Below are 21,770 nucleotides of genomic sequence, written 5' to 3' on the forward strand. Positions count from 1 at the left end.
TGTTCTCTAGGGCAGTCCATTCACCTTAAAGGCTCTGCTTCAAATTGTACCTCTTCTCAGAACACATTCTCAGTTATCCCATGTGGAAATTAGCTTTCCTTCCAAAGCATTCTATTGGAACCATTCTAATGACCTGTACACTATACTGCACTTTACCTGGCTATTTTAGGTAAATATTTTCTCTCTTCTAGGCAGCATCTAGTTAATTTTTCCAGTCACTGTAGTATTTAATTCAGTGTATGGTGTTATCAAAAGTAGACATTTGGGTTGCGTAAGTGGCTAAGCATCTGCCTTCGGCTCAGGTCGTGATCCCAGGATCCTGGAATTGAGTCCCACATAAGGCTCCCTGCTCAGCAGGGGGCCAACTTCACCCTCAGCCTGGCCTGCCACTCCTCTTGCTTATGCTCTTTCTCTCTCTGACAAATAAATAAATAAAATCTTTTTTTTTAAAGTAGACATTTTATAGATTAATATGATTGACTTGGGTAGAAAAGAGAGCAGTCAAGGAAATACTAGCTGTGAGGACAGGAGGAAGATGCCATGTGTCCTTGCTAATAAGGAAATCAGTGGAGAGGTATTGCTGCCAATCCTAATTTTATTACCCCCATTTCTAGTTCTGCCTTTGTAAATCACAGTTTCTCCATGGCATCTAAGAGTGGCAAAATTCAATGTATAAGGCCAGTAAACAGTGTTTCAGACAACACAATCCTACTAGTATACTAAGTTTTCCGTTAGTTCGTAGGTTTGACCTGTTTTGTGAGCTATAGGCTTAACTTAGATGAGCGGCAAAGACAGTATTTGCTCTAGTTCTTCGTGTTATTTCTGTAAGAAAAATACATAGTATAAATATCATATATATTTAAGTATATAAGTATATTATATACTGTATAAAAATACTTAATATTTATACTATATGTTTAATACATTAACATATATTAATGTTAATTACTAATATATTTAACACATAAATATATTAAAATACATAATATAAATATAAAATCACAATCTAGGTTAACTGCAGATTGTTTCAAAATTAAATTATCTGATTAAGTAGCAAACTCTTTTTTCACTTAGAAGTTTTAACTTAGTAAATCTGCATGGCTTAGTTTCATGAAATTAGTTCATGGTCCTTTTAAGCATAGCAAAAGACACTAGAGGAAGATGGTGTTGAATTCAGCAGCCTGGAAAACCAGCCTGTAATGAAAACTTACAGAGGAAAAATTAGCATTTGTGTAATGTACCCAAGTCAATCTTATTAATCTACAAAACTTAACAAATGTGATAAGTTTTTCTTAAACTTATCTGTAAAGAAAAGCAATTATTGCAAATAAATGCCTAATATTTATATTGTATTTAAAAATGAAAAAGAAACAGGTATTGTTTACGTGAAAGATCTTTATTTTCTTTTGAGAAATATTAAAACATATAAATTATTGTGCAGTTCACTAACACAATGAGCGCATGTTAGCGTTAACTTTATAAATAAAAGGCACTTCTGGCACAATCACGGTGAAGTAATAGAGACAATTTGATAGTTATTCATCTTACAACCTTATAATATTGCTCATTTCACATTGTTCTTTCAGTTTGCTTCAAAGAATTGTTGCATTTAAAAAAAGTCAGTCCCATCATGAAATGTACTTCTGTTAATTGACGTATTTTCATTTTTTTTTTACTGTTAATAACATCGCCAGTGAATCACATCTAAGAGACATTTTTAAATATTACCCTTTAGTCGTACACTTCACAGTGTCATAAGAAAGTGTTTTAAGTACCCAAACGTAAATGAAGTGGAACTCAGATATAAACCTTTTTTACAGTGGAATAAAAGTTGGGTAAACCAGAGCTTTTTGTTTTTATTGTTTATTCTTTTCAATGATTTTATTGTGCTATTATTTCTAATTATACAATGTTGTGAATTGTATGATTTTTAAAGGAAGGTACAAAATTTTTTTATAATTTTTTATTTTTTATAGAAAACAGCATGATGTAATTTTTTTAGAAAACAAGCATGATGTAATTTTTTAATAAAAATTATAATGTAAAGTTAGATTCCCAATGCCAAGTCAAAATTAAATATGTTCTCTAAAGAACATTCACAAGTGCTCTCAATTTTTTCATAGACGGAGAATCACAAGTATCAGCTCACCTGATTAGAATAATTTTCTTATAAAGAAAAATGCTCTTCATATATCCTTTCACAAAGATGCTATTGTTGTATGATTAATGTTGAAACCCAACTAAGCTAAACAATATTTAACAAATTTTGTACCATGTGTTTTTTTTATTTTAAGTCTTAAAATTAAAAAATTATGAAACACTATAAAAAGTCATAAACTGAAAGCCATATTGACATTGTATCTTTCTTAATAAGCAAAATATTCTTTGACATAAACTATAATAGAAACATCACATTTTAACTACTGTTTTTTTAAAGTACACATTAATTATAGAATTTGGCTAAAATATTCTGATATGTAGTAAACGTCAAATTATTTCATACATAATATGAAAAGTTCCAGGTGTAGCTGACAGTGATTTTTTAAATGTAAACGTTTCCTTTCCTTTGTGTAGTTGTGTTATTGTTCAATTAAAAATAGAGTCATGTCTGTATGACAATTAAATATTATTCCATTTCTAATTCTCTGTGTAGTCATGATAAGAATAACCAAAAACTGATGTCACAATTACATTCTTGATTTATTTGAAAATGCAGGAAAAGTATTTAAAAACTATCAGCTATGCCTGAAATATTTCCTAAATTATTTTTGATTATCAATTGTAGCAACATGAGTAATTTCATGAAGACCTCTAGATGCTACATATAATACTTTATGGTGCACAGACTCTTCAATCAAAAGTTTCTGTTGTGCACGTGTGCTGAAATAGAACTTCCCTGAGATGAACTATCTTGCTGTCCCATAGAAAAAACTCTGTAAAACTGTGTTCAGATTTTAATCTGAATTATAATCTAATCTGACATTCACCCAAGATGGGTATTAACAGATTTTTATCATCAGTTGATTTGTACTAATACTTCTTTTCTGTGGACTATTTATACATTTATTACTCAACCAATGTAGTCAGATAACTTGTGAAACTTCAGAAACAGCTACTTTAGGAGATAAATTCAAGTATAAAAATCAGGAATCCCTTCTATGCTTTTAAGGTATACAAACATTTAACTACTTGAAAGATGAAGAAAGTGCATTTAAAAAGTCAAGAAGTTTCCCAAATATCCATGTTGCTCATGTCAGAAGAGTTTTACAATTTAAAAGGTCAATCAGACAAGTACTAATTAGCTTAAAGGATTTTTTTCCTTTCATTCATATAACCAGGTAGGATCTCACTCATGTATTTATAATTAGGAAGTCATTCACATTAAATAACTTCTTCTCACTGATTGATCTGTGAAATGCTGCTGAGATAATTTTCAGACTTCATTATAAAATTTGTCCACTCCTGACAAATGTCCTCCATGGAGAATTCTGCACCACCATATTCCAGAGGAAGAATGTCTGGGAAATGCTGAAGTAAGCTTTGTTTGTAATTGTTCCCGTGCAGGTGAATCTGAAATAGCCAAAATGTTTTAGAAGATATGCCCTCAGTATCTCACTAGATTACATATATTTCAAATGTAAAATCAACACCATAAAATAAGGTATTCTAATGACTTTCAAGATAGGAGAGCATGTATAAATGCTATGCCCTTTATTTCTCTGCTTATGTAAGAATTATACTTAAATTTCTATTGTGCTGCTTAGGAGTCTGACCATCTTATTTTTTTTTAATATGTATTTGTATTTGCATATATAAGATTTATAAAAATAGATTCTGTCCTCTTTCAAAAATAGATTTTTAAAACTCCAAATAAAATCATTTTATACGTTCTATTTCCTAATGTATAGGTGATTCTTAGCAAAATATCTGTTTTAGAGATGATAAAACTATATTACCTGGTATTAGTTCACATGAATTAGAAGCATTTATCAGTGCACACAGCTACGTATATGGGGAGTATTTTACGTGGTACAGTTGATGGATACTCTTGGCTAGTACAGAATTAAGAGACCATTGTTGATGGTTGAGTACCTTAAGTTTTCAAATAGTTAAACTATAAAAAGTGACCATATGATACTATGAAATTAATATAAAGACTTAGATCCGTCAATTAAAAGCACATCTTGCTAAAAATAAATAAGTTCCTTTTTCCACCTCATAGGGTAAACTGTTCATCTATACAGTCAATGATCATTTAAAAGCAGCTACTATATGCTAGGATATGAGAACTGAAAAACGAATGAAACAAGTTTCTTATACTCAGGAACCTCACAGTTCCAATTCTTGATTTCTTCTGAAATGTTTAAAATATCATCAGCTAATGAAAATTCTATGATTTCCTCAGAAGGGGGAAATTAAAACATTCACAGGATAGTGCCAAAAAGTTGAAAGGCAGGAGAATGGCTTGATTGGGTCCTCATCTCTCTTACTTTGGCAAGTCTGTTTCATGTCAATTACCTTTCCCTGAAATACTCCACCTACCTTCTCAATTTTTAAATTTCTCTTTCTTTTTTGCTCATATTCTCCTACTCATTAGGTTCAGTTTTTTTGGTTTTGTTTTTGTTTGTCCAGAATACAACTCAATATAGAAATACCTATTTTTAGATCTTTCAGAGTTAAACAAAATGTGTCAGCTATTATCAATCTACACTGAGGGAAGACAAAAATGAGCCCTCCAAAATTGACTTTTCTAAAAATACTAACATGAAAAGTGGCCTTCTTCACAGGTGTGGTTCTTCTTGAATACGGATAGAAATTCCTACTGGGTAACTCTACAAATTATCTTTTATAGATTAACGTAGAAAAGTGGTTGCCATTCTTGGGAATTTAAATTTTATTTTTAATACTTGAAAAATCCTAAGAGATATTAGATATTCACCTGAAATAAGGCTCCACAAGCTTTGCTTTAATTAATGTGACATTAAGTCACATACCTTGGGTACTGTGGTTTTCAGTTATGCATGTCTAATTTAAATACATTTTTTTATTTGCACAGATAATACATTTATATAGCTAGAAATCAAAACAAGATAAAAGATAAACAATGAAATGCCTTGGTCCCTACTCAAAACTCATCCACACCTCTACTCTATTACATAAGTTAGGTTGCTTTCTTGTATATCTGTTCAATGCAAATATAACTAGAGATTCTAACTTCTCCCCTTTTTATACATAAGGTAGCATGCCATAAAGACTGTTCTTCCTTTTTTTATTTCACTTTACAAGCCATCATGAAAATCTTACTGTATTCCATTGTGTTGATGTATCTGTTTATTTAACAAGTTCCCTAATGACGAACACTTGGTGGTTTCTAGTCTTTTGCTGCAATGAATCCTCTTGTATCTGTAATTTTTGTTTATGTGCTTGTATAGCTCTGGGATAAAATCCCAGAAGTGCGAAGGCTGTAATTTTGATAACTATTAGCACACTGCCCTTTATAGGGAATAGACCATTTTGCACTTTCACCTCAATGAATGAGATGTTGTTTCCCCCCACAGCTTAACTTAATTTTTCAAAATTAAAAAGGAATTTTAATTTATAAAAATGGTTTGTTAGATAAATACTTAAAACACTGGGGAGGGGAGGTAATAATTCAATTATTAAATAAGAAGGATTGGAGCATTTGGTACAGAAGAATAATGACTTGAATATGTTTTACTTACCCGTTCCTTAATTTTTTCGGTCAGGAATGGTTTAATCATGGAAAAGACAGCATGGAAAATTATTGGCTCATTTATCAAATGGATACCACGGACTTTTAATGGAAAGGAATCCTTTTGAAAATAAAGAAAAAAATTGCTAATAACAAAGCATAAATCAATATATATTCCTTTTGACCAGTCCCTTCTCTAAACACTTGCTACACTTAGTGCAGACCTAAAGTGGGATTTTATTTTCAGAATTATCTATTCCATCAACACAATAGCCTGCTTTGCAGTTCACAGTAATTAGATTAAGGAAAGATCTCTAAAAAAAGGTTTCACCTTATAGCTTAGGCAAAGTATTTTAAGAAACACTTGCATCTTTGTAAGTAAAACACAGAAAATATATTCTCCAATCACACATAAATGTTCTTTCAAAGAACCAATGAGTCATTTGGACATTTATATTTAACAAATTTCCCTAATTTTAATTTTGAGTAAAAAATTAAAATTTCATGGAAGTTGAAGTAATAGTAAACACACAATTTTAAACTTTCAGCACAGGTATAGATAGGTCTGTCACATCAAAGTAATATTGATTTATTTAGAAACTTTAAAAAGTTAAGAGTTAAAAAAAAAAAAGCACATCATCAAAAGTTTTCTTATCCAAAATGTGTTAACATACAGATTTCTCCTGCCAAATTTCTTTCATGCAAAATTCTTTTTTTTCCCCCTATGCATAGTTTTTACAGATGTGTTATTAATTTGGAGATTATCCTTCCAGGTTCTTTCTATGAATAATTTTATTTTAAACATAATTGCCAATATGCTTTCTAAATAATTTTCACCCTGTTTTGTTTCAGTAACATAATACAATTTTTGTACATATCAGAGAGATAGAGAGCACAAGTAAGCACAACTGCAGGCAGAGGGAGAGAGAGAAGCAGGCTCTCTGCTGAGCAGGGAGCCCGATGCGGGGCTCAATCTCAGGACCCTGGAATCATGACCCGCGCGGAGGGCAGCCGTTTAACCAACTGAGCCACCCAGTCGCCTTCATATCATGAGTCTTACTATTGTGATAATCTATCAAATGGATATACCATAATTTTCCTATTTCTGGATAAATAAGCTATTTCTAATTTTCATCTATAAAAATTGATGCTATAAGTAACTGTATTTATCCGAGGCAATTGTGGTTATAAACACAACTCTTACACTCAGATGACCTGACCTGAATTCTTGATTCACTACAAAATGCATGTGCTTGGGCATTGCTATGTCATCCCTATGACATAGTTAATCTGTAAAATGGGAAATATAATAGCCATAGGTTTGTTTGGCCATTAAATGGTAATGTACTTGAGATACTTAGTGAAGTATCTGGCACATAGTCAGCTACTATTGTCATTATATATGAAGTCTTTACTGTATTTCAGCTTATTCGCTGGTTAGGTCCCTGAAGTAGATCTGGATCACTACTGGATCAAAGATGATGGCCATCTTAAAAAAAACCTTTGAATTTCTGAAAGAACTGTATGAATTTATACCTACCAAGAATGTAACATTTTATTATACCATAGCTATAAATATTGTTTTGAGTCAATTTTTTAATTTAGGAAGAAAATTTAAGTAATAGAAAGAGAAAGATACCATGTTATTATTTAAATGCATAAATTATTTGGCTACTAATTTTGAACATATTTTCAGTTTCTTGCAACATTCTTTCTTTTATGAATTAATAATATTTTAGTTTCTCAACAATTATGATCTCTCTGATACGAGGCGGGGGGGATTGTGGAGGATAGGGAGGGAAAAAATGAAACAAGATGGGATCAGGGAGGGAGACAAACCATGAGAGATTCTTAATCTCACAAAACAGAGGGTTACTGGGGTGGGGGGGGGACAGGATGGTTGAGTTATGGACATTGGGGAGGGTATGTGCTATGGTGAGTGCGGTGAATTGTGTAAGACTGATGATTCCCAGACCTGGGAATACCTGAAGCAAATAACACATATGTTAATTAAAAAAAAAAAAAAAACAACACTTTAGTTTCTCTTAGCATTACTGAATTCTGTGTATCATTTTTAAATTATTTAATTTTCTAATTAATGTACTATTCTCTTGCCTTGTTGAATATATAACTAAATTTAAATCTACTATTTGGAATTAGTATCCCAAAGAGTTAAAATATACACTTACTGTAAGAACAGCAGCAATCTTCTTGGCTACAGATGGGGTAATTTGAAAAGCATGAGAAAACTGCCAGCCTTCTAGATCAAAGATAGCCTTGATACCATTCCGCTGAGTTTCTACCTCCTGTACAATAAGCTCGGATGTGATTAGACTTACACGAAAAACATCATAAGCTGTGAAAACTTTTGGATCCCATTGTGCTAAAAAAAAAATTTAAAAATAACATATCTCAGTATAGTGTAAAGATTCAGGAAGATTTACAATAGGAAACTACCTCTTTTGAGACTTAAAAGATCAGTAGAAATAAAAACATGTACAAAGATCATGGATTCAATAATGGATTAAATTGGTGGTCCAAAAACATGTTCCTGCTTTTCCCTCCATCCTCAGATCCCTAGCGAAGAACAGATTTGTAAGAGCATCAGGGAGAAGAGATTGAATGCAAACTGGATGAGAGCCCATAACATTTGAATGCAAACAGTAGAGAGCCCATAACATTCAGGAGAGGGATATGGCTAAAGATGAAAATGTCCCCAACTATGCTCCCAGCTCGGAGGTGTTAGAAATGGGAAAAGCAAGGGCTTTTGGATGATAAAGGATTATAAAGAGTAACTAGGGCCCTATAGTAACCAAAGAGGTTGCTAAGGGAAATGCATGAAGAACAAATTGGCAGGCTCATGTGTCAGACACCCCTCCGTGGCAATAGCACATAGCTGCCATGTCTGTACAGGCCAGAAAAAGTAAGTGTGGGCTTTGGAAAAGAGCCAGGGAAGCACTCTGGTAGTTGCCCATAGCCAGGAGAAACAAAAGACTAGTGACATACCTGTCATCTCCCCTCCCCTCACCATCCCTGGACAGGCCAGGGCAAGCAGAAATGACAGGAATGGACAGGCAAACAGGTGATCTTAAAAGAAGATACACATGCACTAAGTATTATAACATTTTAAAAATTACAAAGAAGTGGGGAACTGCACTCAACACACAAAGGCACGAAAACCTAAGAGAACAGTTAATACAGCAAGAGACATTAAAAAGAAGCAAAATAGTTTCAACGAGGGGAAAAAAAGGTAATGTAGGCTATTATTATAAGAACTGGTTATTATTTAAAAGAATCAGTTGAGATTTTGGGGAAAAAAAAAAAGATGATAATTCAAGCAAATCTCAGTCAATGGGACAAACCCAGAAAAGACATAACCAATGATTGTGTAATGGTTTGGAATACCAAGCTGAGGAATTCTCTGAAAAGAGCCAGGAGTTGGTAAGTATGCATCAAAAGACTCATGCAGCTAGCGACATGTAGAAACCAGAGTTTCAACATCCAAATAATTAGAGTTCTGAAAGGTAATAATGCAGAGAATAGGGAAGAGGGGAAAGAGGAATAACAGTAGAGAAAAATGTTCTAGAGCTGAAAAAAATGCAAGTCTTCATGCTGGAGGTTCCAAGGAGTGCCTAAGGAGACAATGTGAAAGGAAAAAAAAAAAAAAAGATTCATGATTAAGTAATGGTAAAGTTTCAAAATACCAAAGTTTCTGGCTTGGACAACTGGGTAGAATGGAGGTACCACTAACTGAGATAGGAAACAGTGGAAGAGAAATGTTTTGGGAGGAAAAGATCGTAAGTAGTTTTGGACATGTATAAATGGTGACTGAGAGACACCCAGTTGGACACAGTTGGAATAGGGTGCTGCTCGCATGGATCCCTGGGGGCAGGAGATGGTAGGGTGAAGACAGAAATCTGAGAGTTGTTTGTGCTTGTATGACAGCCTGCGACTGGGATTATTTTAGGTCTATATAGAAAGTAGCATGAGAGAGAAAGCTGAGACCAGTGCGGCAAAGAATTTCAGAATTGCAATAGTGGTAGATGTGGTAGATGCAATAGTGGTGATGCCGACAAAGGAGACTCTGACCCTTAATAGATTTAAATGTTGTTGGGGAGTGTCTACTGGTGAGGAAAAAATTGAAGATAGAAAAGAATCAGAAGTATTCCCAGAATCAGAAGTATTCCCAGAAAGGCACAATGGGTTTGCCCTTTGCTTTTTAAGAGCGTCAGCTGCCTGTAAAAATTTGAGTAATCAGTTCATGGATAACGCAGCTCAAATATACTATACTACTTCAGACCTTGGCAGAAAGCTACAATGGTGAAAAATATGAACAGAACAATTGAAAACCTGCAGTCAAGAAAATAGTTACTGGCCTAAATTCCTAAGCTCACCAACATAGCTGTCTAGACGTGTGCTGTCTGATGGGGGAGCCATTAGCCATGTGTGGCTATTAAAATTTAAACTAATTAACATTAAATAAAATTAAAAATTCAATTTCTTAGTTGCAAAAGCCACATTTCAAGTGCTCAACAGCCACGCATAACTAATGGCTATTGGAGAACAGTTTCATCATCATGGAAAATTCTATTGGATAGCACAGGTCTAGACGCAAAGCTCCTTTAAGGCAAAAGAAAAACATGCCTTAACTTCTTAATTCCTTTTCCAGCATCTATTTAATATTTATTGAGTGCTTATCATACATCAGGTAATGCTCTTATTTCATTTGTATCCCACAATGTAATGCTCACAGTAACCCTATGAGATAGGTTTTTACTATGCCTGTTTGATAGAGGAGAAACTGGGGTTACAGTTACATAGCTGCCCATGTAGCTAGAACAGAGCAGAGCTGCAGTTCCAACCTGAGTGTAGAACTTGTATTCCTAAGAACTAAGCCAGAGTCAAAGCTTAAGACTCACTGTTAAATTTTATTTTTGCTGCTGCAGTATAATAGTCTCAAAAGGCATAAAATTATATCCTCTGGCTTGTAGGCAAATAATAGCAAAAACTGAGTTTCAACTTGTGTTGTCCTGATGAACCAGAGAAAAGGTCTCTGTGCATTTTCTCTTTGCTTTCACTGAAGAGATGGTACCTAGGGAAAGATGGTTATGCTAACATTCCACCGGGAAGCTCTACCACAGATTTCCTTCTTTTAGTTTTGCCTTTAATTCAATCACATTTAGAAAATTAATGAATCTTAATCCTACCCTTTCCTTTTACTCCTAAACATCTGAGTTTTCCCTTTTCATCCTAGAATAATATCTTACTCTACATAACACACAGGAAATTTGCTGCATGCCCTTCTGTTCTGACCATCACTAACCTATGTGTTTTCTTTTTTCTTTTATTTAAGATTTTATTTATTTGACAGAGAGAGAGAAAGCACAAGCAGGGGGAGTGGCAGGCAGAGGGAGAGGGAGAAGCAGACTCTCCGCCAATCAAGAAGCCTAATGTGGAGCTCGATCTCTGGACCCTGGGATCATGACCAGAGCTGAAGGCAGAAGCATAACCGACTGAGCCACTCAGGCACCCCAACCTACATGTTTTCTTGATTTTAAAATCTCTTTTAGTTAAAGGGTATACTTAAATGCTAATGTACCACAAGAAACCTTCTCTCTAAGCAATAGAAGACAATTGATGCAGTGTTAAGACATGTATGTATTTATTTATTTACTTATTCATAAAGCTTTTATTTTTAAATACTCTCTATACCCAAAGTGGGGCTCAAACTCAGAACCCTGAGATCAAGAATCACACATTCCTCTGTCTGAGCTGGCCAGGTGCCCCCAGTGTTAAGGAATTTATGATCAAAGGAGCATGTTTGCTCTTTCACTGTCCAGGTATCACTTTTACTTCTTAACTTGCCACAGGTAATTTATGAACAAGCTTGAAAAAACTCCAGCCAGCCAGTACAGAGCCAGGACACTTGCAGAAAGAGTCCCCTGATGGTTTTAGTTTTATGTTCCCGGAAACTTCCAGTAGCCCAGATAAAATATAAGATGCCCTGTTACAGCTGAATTTCAGATAAACAACAAATAATTTTTTAGTATGCATGGGGCATACTTACACTGAAAAATTTTACCCTGATTATCTGAAATTCAAATTCAAGCTGGACATACCATATTGTCATACAATCTATGTTTACTCACTACATAAAACATACATACTATCTTTCCTCTGGCCACTCTTCCTCTAAAGAACTTGGGGAACCTCGTTCATCATCCTGGAAGACTGATAGGGCAACGAAAGGATAGGGCAGACATTGTGTTGTCTGTTTTATGGACAATGACTTCATGACTGACCTAATTGTACTTGACACATAAGCTGAAGCAAACAACAGGAATCATTCTACTTGGTCTTCTGGTACCCTAAAGAAATAAATGCAGAGCCTCCTTGCAAGGTCATAAAGAGTTGAGTTAGAGGCATGTATCTTATCTATAATCCAGGTAGGAAAGCAAATCTATAAATATTCTAAAGCTCCCTGGAATATTTACAGATGTAAATGTAAATTTACATCTTTGTAAATTTACAAAGATAGTTATCTTTGTCCTTTCCGCTAGGCCACAAGAAGATGCTGGGAGCAGCGTGAGTTCTTCTTCATTACACGCCATTTTTAATCACACTCAGGCTAAGGGAAGGGACAGTCACCAACCTATAGGAAACACTAGAAAGGCCTAATGGTAAAAAGAGGAAGCTGTGACAAGAGGGGTATGTGGAATACAGTGTCTTTGGCACTACCTAGGGATGCTGCTTTCCCACTGGGCCTTCCCCCATTCCAGAGAATGAGCCCCTGGCTCCTCAGTCCTGGGTCTTATCCAACTAGCCCTCACTCACTCCAGAAATATTTACTAGATACCTACACCATGTGCTAGGTCCTGGTTTCAGTGTTAGGATACAGTGAACAGAACAGACAAAATCCATGCTCTCGTGGAGCTTGTGTTATTATGGGTCAGAATTCATACTGGTTTCCTACTAAGCATTTTCTAAACACTTCACCTTGATCTTTTTCACACACACACACACACACACACACACACCCCGCCTATATTTCTCTACTCTGTTTTCTTTCTCTCTTATTTTATACAGCTGACTGTGTGGAAGAATGGAAGCAGAAGAATTTTCTCACAATTGCCATTTTATTTTTTTGAGGGACATTATAATCTAAATTAAATATAAGTTAAAACCTGAAAAGCCAAATTCTTAAATATGGACACCTAGACCTTTCAATATGGCATCCAAAAAAAAAAAAAAGAAAGAAAGAAAAAGGTAAGCAGCACTGTATATGACTTACCAATTCTGTAAATAAGAACTTTGCTGCCAGTGGGGTCTCTGGCTCGCAGGACTCCAAGATAACCAGCCTTCAGAAGACCAAGAATACTTCGAGGGCACAGATCTGCACTTATTTCTGGACATTCTGCTCTCCACTTATTATAGTTTTTCAGTAACTGGAAAATAAAATAAAAATTGTCTACATAGGGCATACATGGTAAGCACTTATAAAAATGGAAGCAAATCTCTGGCATTACAAAGGGCCCTTACCATCTGTTATGTCAGGATTTTAATCTGGGGTATTTTTTTTCTTTCCTTTTTTTTTTTTTTAGTTGTAAAAACTTAAGTTCCCTTCAGCAACGATCTCAGGTGCTAAGACTTCATCACAAATTCAAAGCTAAGTAATTTTGATTTGTCCCCTATGGTTGGTAGTCTCCAAAGATAGCTACCAATAATACCTCCCCCTCCTGATAGACACATGCCATTCATCCCGTTACAGATGGGATTCAGTTGATTCCTCCCCTCAGAATCTGGCCGGCCTTACATTTTGCTTCAGCAGAAGTGACACTTTGCTAGTGTAGGAAGGCTGGGACTTTCTGCCTTTGCTTTTGGGGACCCAGAAACCACCTAAGAATAAGATTACTAATTAATCTGTGTGGAAAGAGGCACTGGACAACCAGAGCCCATCTTAGTCTGCTCTCCGCCAAGTTCCAATCTGATGCAATGTGGATCACAGATGAGCCATCCCCACTCAGCCCTGACCAAATGAGAGAATCACAGACAAATAAATAGTTGTGGTTTAAGCCACTAAATTTGGGGGTGATTTGTTACTCGCTAATAGAAAACTGAAACATCCACCTTTAGTCTGTTCTGAAATAAGGAAAAATAGAAATCAAACAAAGTAGCTCCACAAATATTTTTGGAGCATCTACAATGTTCTATACACTGGGTAGGCACTTGGGTTACAGCCATGAGCAGAATAAAATGCCTGTTCTCATTGGGGCTGACCCGCTGGTGACAACTGGGTCACCCAGGTCATGTTATGTAATGAAAAGTTAAATCACCAGGCTGCTTCGTCAGAAAAGCCTGGACTCTACCACATATCACCTGTGTGATGTTGGGTAGATATTTAACTCCTTTGTGTCTTATTTCCCCCCATCTGCCTTGTGGGGTTAAGCATAAAGCATCCGTGGGCATAATGAGTAGTTACCACTGCTATTGCTATAATAGGAAGGTTATTTGGGTTTATTGCTCATCTGTGTATCTTAGCGCAGGTTTATGTTGAGGAGAACTAGAATTTTTTTTTTGTTTCATTTTCTTTCCTACAAAAAAGAGCTAAATCAAAGATGCAAAAGAACATCTCTGTACCATTGCTATACTTTCTACTAATAGGAAAACAACAGAAACCAAGTTTGTTAGTTGTGGTATGCATTCCAAGTGGAACAGTATGCCCGGATAGTAGGTCTTGGTAAAGTATGGTCTGAAGGAATCTTGTTGTCTTTTCATTCTGAAAGAACCACCAATAATGGTTACTCTGCATTTACAAGTAATACAGATATTGCCAGTATCTTAGAGAATACTATAATCAAATTATGCATTTAAAGTCTATTATGGTTTAATTTTCCTCTTCAAAATATTTATCATTCTCAATTTTTGTAACATGACAATATGTTTGAGGGTTTTTTTGTTTTGTTTTAAAGATTTATTTGATTATTTTGAGAGAGAGAGCACAAGCAAGAGGGAGGGGCAGAGGGAGAAGGAAAGAGAATCTCCAGCAAACTCCACACTAAGGGCAGAGCCTGAGGGAGTCCTCCATCTCACAATCCTGAGATAAAGACCTGAGCCGAAACCAGTGTCAGACACTTAACTGACAATGCCTTCCAGGTGCCCCAACAATATGTCTATTTTGAGTTCAAAGAGGTCTACTAGTGGGGCGCCTGGGTGGCTCAGTGGGTTGAGCCTCTGCCTTCGGCTCAGGTCATGATCCCAGGGTCCTGGGATCGAGCCCCGTATCCGGCTCTCTGCTCAGTGGGGAGCCTGCTTCCTCTTCTCTCTCTCTCTCTCTCTCTCTCTCTGTCTACTTGTAATCTCTGCCTGTCAAATAAGTAAATAAAATATTTTAAAAAAAAAGAGGTCTACTAGCAATGGGGAATGGAAGTTTAGATAAAAGGAAGGGACGAATTTCATATTTGAGACTCACTGAAATAAACATGACAGGTGTAATCACAAAGTCGTAATGACCCGGAGGAGAAACTACAAATGCAAATTTTAAAAGGCAAGCAGAGGGTGAAATTCCAAACGTGGGACACCGGTAATGGCCTGAAGAAAGAGAAAAGCTGACTGGACTGGAGGAGCAGCGACACCATGGTGCACAGAAGGGACGAAAAAGTTATTTGTGCCGCCTGCCCCCTCTCCTCTCTCTCTCCCCAGTGTTGTCTAACTTTCTCTATCTCTGTTTTCTCCCTCTCATTTCTTCATTTAATAAACTTCTCTGAACTCTTTTTAAAAAGAGAATGTTGCCATGGGTTAAATAAAACTGCAAGGTAGGAAAGAAAAAAGTCCCCATATTAGCCAACAAAGAAATAATTGGTGACCTAAATAGCAATTTCCAAAAGGAGAAAGAACAAAAGGCACATTGTAGATTCTGATATATTCATTCTATGAGTTTCTCCTCCTCCTGTCTTAGAGGGCATCAGAATAAGTGTTAAACGAATGTTACAGTGCTCATTACTTTGATAGTTCCCTCAGATATGAAAAGCCTTTTTAATTCTGATCCAAGCAAAACGCTAGAAGCAGCATATTAGCTCTTATATAAAAGTGACGATTTTAATTTCCCATGGAATTATACAAGTCGGAGCTTCATTAAAAGGGATCTTTTAGGTAACAAGCGGGGTCCTAAACTTGTTCATCTCAGCAGAATGCTGGGCACCCAGAAGATAGGTACAAGTATTGAATGAAAGAATAAACTAATGCATGAGTAAACAAGTCAAATTCACATACTTGAAAAACTGACTTTTCCTTAAAGATGCACAAATCACTCTCCTGCCTTTGACATTTAACTTTCGCAAATTGAAATACCTAAACCGGGATCTTTGATCATTATTTTTCTGCGGGCAAATAAACTCAAAATTCGGCTGACATAAGTTATATAAATGACATAAATTGCTACTGAGCAATTCTCAAACAGATCATCAAAAATCCACAACTACAAAAAAATTGGCAGCAAGTGAACATTCTTTACTGGAAGGCACCTGTTTTTGCCATAATTAGGAATAAATAAATGTAAAAAGTTAGGATTTGTTTTAACTATGCTTTGTAATAGAGTCAGTCTCTTCTCACATTTTTCATGTACTTTTAAACAAAATAACAACTATAGCTGTACTGCCTTTACAGGGTTTAGTGGCATCATTTCAGTTCCTTCTCACAACCAGTCTGAGAAGTAACGATTGTTACTCCATTTTATGGATGAGACTACTAAAGCTCAGAGAAGTTACACACTTGTTTAAGGGCAGTAACTCTCAGGAGCAGGGTCACTGGGACTGACAGGTGATATGATCAATTTTACACTGAAACTGACACAGTCGCTGAAACTGACAAGTGATATGATAAATTTTACAAAAGAAGCTACAGGAAGAGTCAGATTTTTTAAAGCTTCCAAGACTTCAGGGAAACCGTAAAAATACTTACAGGATTAAAAAAACAAAAAACAAAAACAAAAAACTCGCCACATGGAGCAAAAACATAGGGAACTGAACCACACACTTATAAAAGACAGATATTCACAGGAATCTGTAGGACACACTGAGGTTAACATTGGCAGTTTTATGTTCATTGTTTTGAATGGAAGGAGCAAGTACAGTATATTTGTGAGCACAGGCTTTGCAGAGTTCAACCTAAGTTCAAATCCCACCTTTACACTTATTACCTAATTTTGGACTAGAAACCACATCTCAGTTTCTTCTAAAATGAGACAATAATTAGCTAATCCACGCAAACACTATTTACACAATACTTGGTGCTCTATAAACTTTTAGAATCATAAAAACTTCATTAATTCACTATAACTTCAAACACAAAAACTAGAATGAGAAATTGCATTGTAACTGAGGGGCTTATCAAGCTTTCTTCACATACTAAAACTATAGGACTTTTCTATTATAAATAAGGGAGTTTGAATTGAATTATCTGCCTTTATGGAGGAAATTAAAAAAAAATAGTTTCACCCTCTAAGCCTTTCCTTTTCCTTTCCACTTGGCAGGAAAGTAAGGCAAAGAGTTCACAGACAGAAACTTGATCCCTATCCAGGGGATTTAGACCGTCTTGCTAGCCAATTCCTCAAGGACATGGTGAAATGAAAACAATTCAGGAAAACAAAGAATACAGAAAACAATATATATATATATATATATAAAACAGCTTCTGGAGGTAAATTTTATTCCTTCTTGTGTTTAGACATTTCTTTTGAAAAGCAGCTAAAATGAAAGCAGCAAATCACACTTTTTTATTATTAGTGATCTCTACACATTAATATGTTTCATTTAAACTGCACTCCTCATAGGACCTAAGATTGTCTTTATATTCAGTAGTTGCTGGGTAAATATTAGTTTATTACTCATGATGCTGGGATACCTGAGTAACCATTTGACAAAACAAAAATAAAGCCAGATTCCTATTTCATTCCTAACATCAAAATAAATCTCAGTAGGTTAGCAACTCCAACATTCAAAAGAGAAGTCATAAATTACTAGAGAAAATTTTGGAGGAGAAAAGCTTTTAAAACAATCAGAAACCATCAAAGAACAATCTAATCGATTTATGTGATTACATAAAAATGTTTAAATTCTGCACAGAAAAAAAAAAGTACAAACAATGTCAAAAGATATCAAAATAGGGCAAAGGCTTATTTAATACATAAAGATACTTTATGAATAAAAAACATGTATGTATATTTTTGTGAACAAAATGGAAGAAAATTAACAAATGGTAAAAACAGCTAACTGGAAAATAATTTAAAATATATTTTTAAAAAATATGGAAGATGATTAACCTCACTTATAATTAAACAATCAAACAAATGCATATTGTAATGAGAACCAATTTCTTGCCAAGCGGGTTGACACAGATCATAAGGTCTGATAGTACAGTGTAGGTGATAATATGGAGGAAAAGGCACCATTTTGTAATACAAAAGTGATAAAATTAGTGCAAACACTTTGAAGGAGAGTTATATTCATCACCCCTGAAAATGCATACCTCACTTCATCCAGGAACTTCACAAGTTGAACTTAGAAGGATATAATCCTATTTTTGCACAAAGACAAATGTATACACACTACAATATCTAACAATATCTAGTCAGTAATAGAAGAAGCCCCACTTGTCTTGTTTACTGTATCTTGTGTACTGCCAGGCAAATTTTAAGAGTTCAAAAAATAATCATTGAACGAAGGAATGAACAGCATATATGGGCATTGCCATTGGTGAGGATAACTCTTCTATCTAATAATGGGGGACTGGTTAATACATTTTGATATAATAAATCCACACACTGGAATAGTACACCCCCCCAAAAAAAAGAATAAGATGTATGCCCACATACTGAACTAAGCTCGTCTCTATGATAAATTAGGTAAAAACAAAAAACAGATAAACAAGGCCAAATGTAAAACACATATATATGCTTGTGTGAACACAGACTAATCTAGAAAGATCAACAGGTACAGTAATTGCTTCTGGGTAGATGACCAGCACAATGAAGGTTTGGGGTGGGGAACTTCTCTCCTTTATTAAGTTCTTTTAGAAATTTACTTTGCACCCTTTACTGTTTATGATTTTTTTAATCACTCACGCTCTTCATTTTTTCAATTAAAAATCAGTTAACAGCATCAACAAACTCAAACTAGGTCATGTTGCTCTTCTGCACTATTCTACTTCCCATGCCTCCCACCTCCTAATATGACACTGCGGAAGCCAGTTGGCAGAAGGGCTAGATCAGGTTCAATGGCTGAGTGCTTACTATATATATATCGTCAACCTCTGTGCTGGGTATGCCTTGTTCTGTTAAATTGGTGAATGTTCAAGCCTCGAAATCAGTGGGGTAGGTAGGCTTTTTCACCATTACTTAACAGAACAGGATGCTCAGCCCAAAGCGACACAACTCAAGGTTTCATCCCTCTTTTTTGATTCCTGTCTTCCCATCTTCTTCAACCATCTGTACCAAGACCACCTCATCTCCCACCTTTGCACTCAAAATATTCTGGACTGCTTTACCGTCCCGACACTTACGTATTATTCTTAACAATGGCACTATTTCGCTAGAATTTGGCTTCAGGACGTCAGTTTTTCTGGCAACTCCGTTTTCTCCACCACACGTGGAGTGATCTGCTACAACGTGATAAATCTGGGTTTCCTACTTCGCAGCTGTCACTTTGTTTCATATCACTGGCTTTGCGCCAGGGACGGGAAAGGGATCCTCCGCCCCCCACCCCCAACTGGATAGGTTCGGGAGATCCATCTAGAGCACAGTTCCAGTGTTTGGGGTCAACTGGGCCATCAGCCCAGAGCGCTCCAGCTTTTTCCAGGTTTCGCGTTTCCATGGCTCAGAGAAAGTGGAAGGACCGGCGCGGGATTTCTCCGAACACCTGCAGCCACCGCCCAGCGCCCGGTGCGTTAGGCGCGCGTACCCTCCCCAGGGGCGGCAGGCAACTCGGCATTTCACAGAGGTCTGGTCATGCCTCTCTGGTCCCCAGCCCTGCCGGCGCGCGGGGAAAATGCCGCGGGGAAGCGCGCTCACCCGCCAGGCCAGGTCGAGGTCGAAGTCCCGGGCGCGCAGGAACCGCAGCAGGAACGAGTCGGTGAGTGGCAGAGGCGTCGGCGGAGCGCCCGCCGCCCGGGCCCGGCGCCGCAGCTCCGCCAGGCTGGGCTGCAGCAGCGGGGAGTGGTCGGGCAGCGCGCTGAGCTGCAGCCCCGTCGCCGTTCCCGGCCGCATCTCTGCCATGCCGGTCCCGCGCTGTCGGCCGCCCTCATCGGGGCGCCGGGGAAAAGCGGGGACTCCGCGCCACCCTCCGGCCCCTCCTCCGCTGGAAGCTGCCCAGCGCACACCCCCGCTCCCGCCCCGCCCGGCCGCGACCCGCCTCTCACACCCGCGAGTGGGTGGGCGGGCGCCTGGAGCCACGTGGGATCGCCGCGGTGCTACTCCTTCTGGAAACCCTGGGTGGTTAAGCCGAGCCTTGCTTTCTCCGGTTGAGGGAAGTCCTGGTGTTCACTGCCAAAGGGAAGATGTCAGAAAGTTTGTTTGCGTACACTGATAGAGATTAGCTGGGGCATTTTTCTGTCTCTCTCTCTCTCTCTCTCACACACACACACACTCACACACTCTCCCTCTCTCTCTGCTAGAAAAATTGTTTCTGTATTTTTCTCCCCAGCCTCCCTTTCCTCCCTTCCTTCCTTCCTTCCTTCCTTCCGTTTTTCATCTTGAAGCTGCCAGGAGTCTTAAGACAACCTTTTAATGGCACTGTGGCCCACTCATTACTGAGCACTCCTTACTCTTATTAATGCTCCAAGCTGACTTCTCACCCCAAACTGTTGCCACAGCGGCTTCTAAAATACACATTCCATAAAGTCACCTTAAAAAAGTCAATAATCTCGGCCCCTTCCTCCGAATTCAGACAGTCTTCTCAGTTCTTGCCATTTTATTCTGTTAGTGACATATACAAATGAATGTTTAGCGAGTGCGCCCCCCCCCCCAAAAAAAAAAAGAAAAGAAAGGTTGTAAACACCATGTGCTACCTCCATTACTATGTACCACTGGGTCTAGTCTTTCGATTGACAATCTAAAGATGTATGGTCTCATCTAAGTCATTCCAGGTGATGAGGGTCAGGGAAATGATGTGGAAACCAGAAGGGATGTCAAATTGGGCTTTTCTCTACCCACTGCAGCTGTCCTAGAATTGACCTGGGTCCCCCCCGGGAATCCATGGGACTAATTCTTACTAACTCTTAAATAGGTAACCATATACCAGGTAAATGCTAGAATTGCGCAAACAAATAAAACCAAATCTCTGCCTTTAAGAGAGAGTGGCAGAGAGACTGGCCCCTTCCCTGCTTAAAAGAATAGTTACTGAGTTGCAACTCAAAGTTCCAGACTTTGTTCAAAGTGCAGAGGGTACACCTATAAACAAAACAGGTAGAAACACCTGTCTTGAGGGACTGCTCATTCTTGTGGAGGGAGACAGGCAATAAACAAGACAAAAAATTGAGGAAATATGACGTGAGAGATGGCGATCCATGCCATGGGGAAACAAAAAGTGATGAAAGGGGCTAGCACCAGCAGGGACGCAGTGATGTTTGAATGAACACCCAGAAGAGGAGAGGAAGGGGTCGATCATGCGAGGTTTTATTCAGAGCTCTGAAATAGCAATACAAGGGAAACCAGTCTTCTCTAGTAGTTTAAAGTGTTTAAAAGTGAATTAAGAGCATATATACAGCATGTTCTTTTCCAAAATTTTTTCAACACATTTTTCTACTTGTTTTTAGAAACCAACATCTGCTTTTTTGAAAATGGGCAGAAAGTTCAGCTAGAGATCATGGAGACTAACTTCTTTCACAGTGAGGGAGACTAACTTCTTTCACAGTGAGAGAGGAAGGCCAATTGAAACTCTATCAGGTAGGACAGAATTTACATGTTCTTAGACAAGAGTTACCTGTCACTGGTATCACTTTTGTACAATGTACAAAGTTGGGACACAGCTCAGATAAAATCAGAATCCAGTAATCCAGAGGGTGTCAT

At 37.2% G+C, this 21,770-nt stretch overlaps 1 protein-coding gene across 2 annotated transcripts; it reads right to left on the reverse strand.

Moving 5' to 3' along the window:
* Positions 1 to 1,377: 1,377 nt before the first annotated feature.
* Positions 1,378 to 20,059, reverse strand: TTPA (alpha tocopherol transfer protein). Of its 2 annotated transcripts, XM_059394643.1 has the most exons (5): positions 19,776 to 20,059; positions 13,005 to 13,158; positions 7,903 to 8,096; positions 5,724 to 5,834; positions 1,378 to 3,570 (listed from the first exon to the last, which is right to left on the reverse strand). In XM_059394643.1, the coding sequence occupies exons 1-5, from the start codon at positions 19,977 to 19,979 to the stop codon at positions 3,397 to 3,399; spliced, it is 837 nt and encodes a 278-aa protein (XP_059250626.1). In that variant the 5' UTR covers positions 19,980 to 20,059; the 3' UTR covers positions 1,378 to 3,396. The 2 variants fall into 2 exon arrangements, with proteins under 2 accessions (XP_059250626.1, XP_059250627.1); XM_059394644.1 differs by lacking the exons at positions 5,724 to 5,834; positions 7,903 to 8,096 and having other exon boundaries at positions 19,776 to 20,048.
* Between the last annotated feature and the right edge of the window lie 1,711 nt (positions 20,060 to 21,770).

Source organism: Mustela nigripes, chromosome 3 (genome assembly GCF_022355385.1).
Source record: "Mustela nigripes isolate SB6536 chromosome 3, MUSNIG.SB6536, whole genome shotgun sequence".
NCBI classification, from domain to species: Eukaryota; Metazoa; Chordata; class Mammalia; order Carnivora; family Mustelidae; genus Mustela; species Mustela nigripes.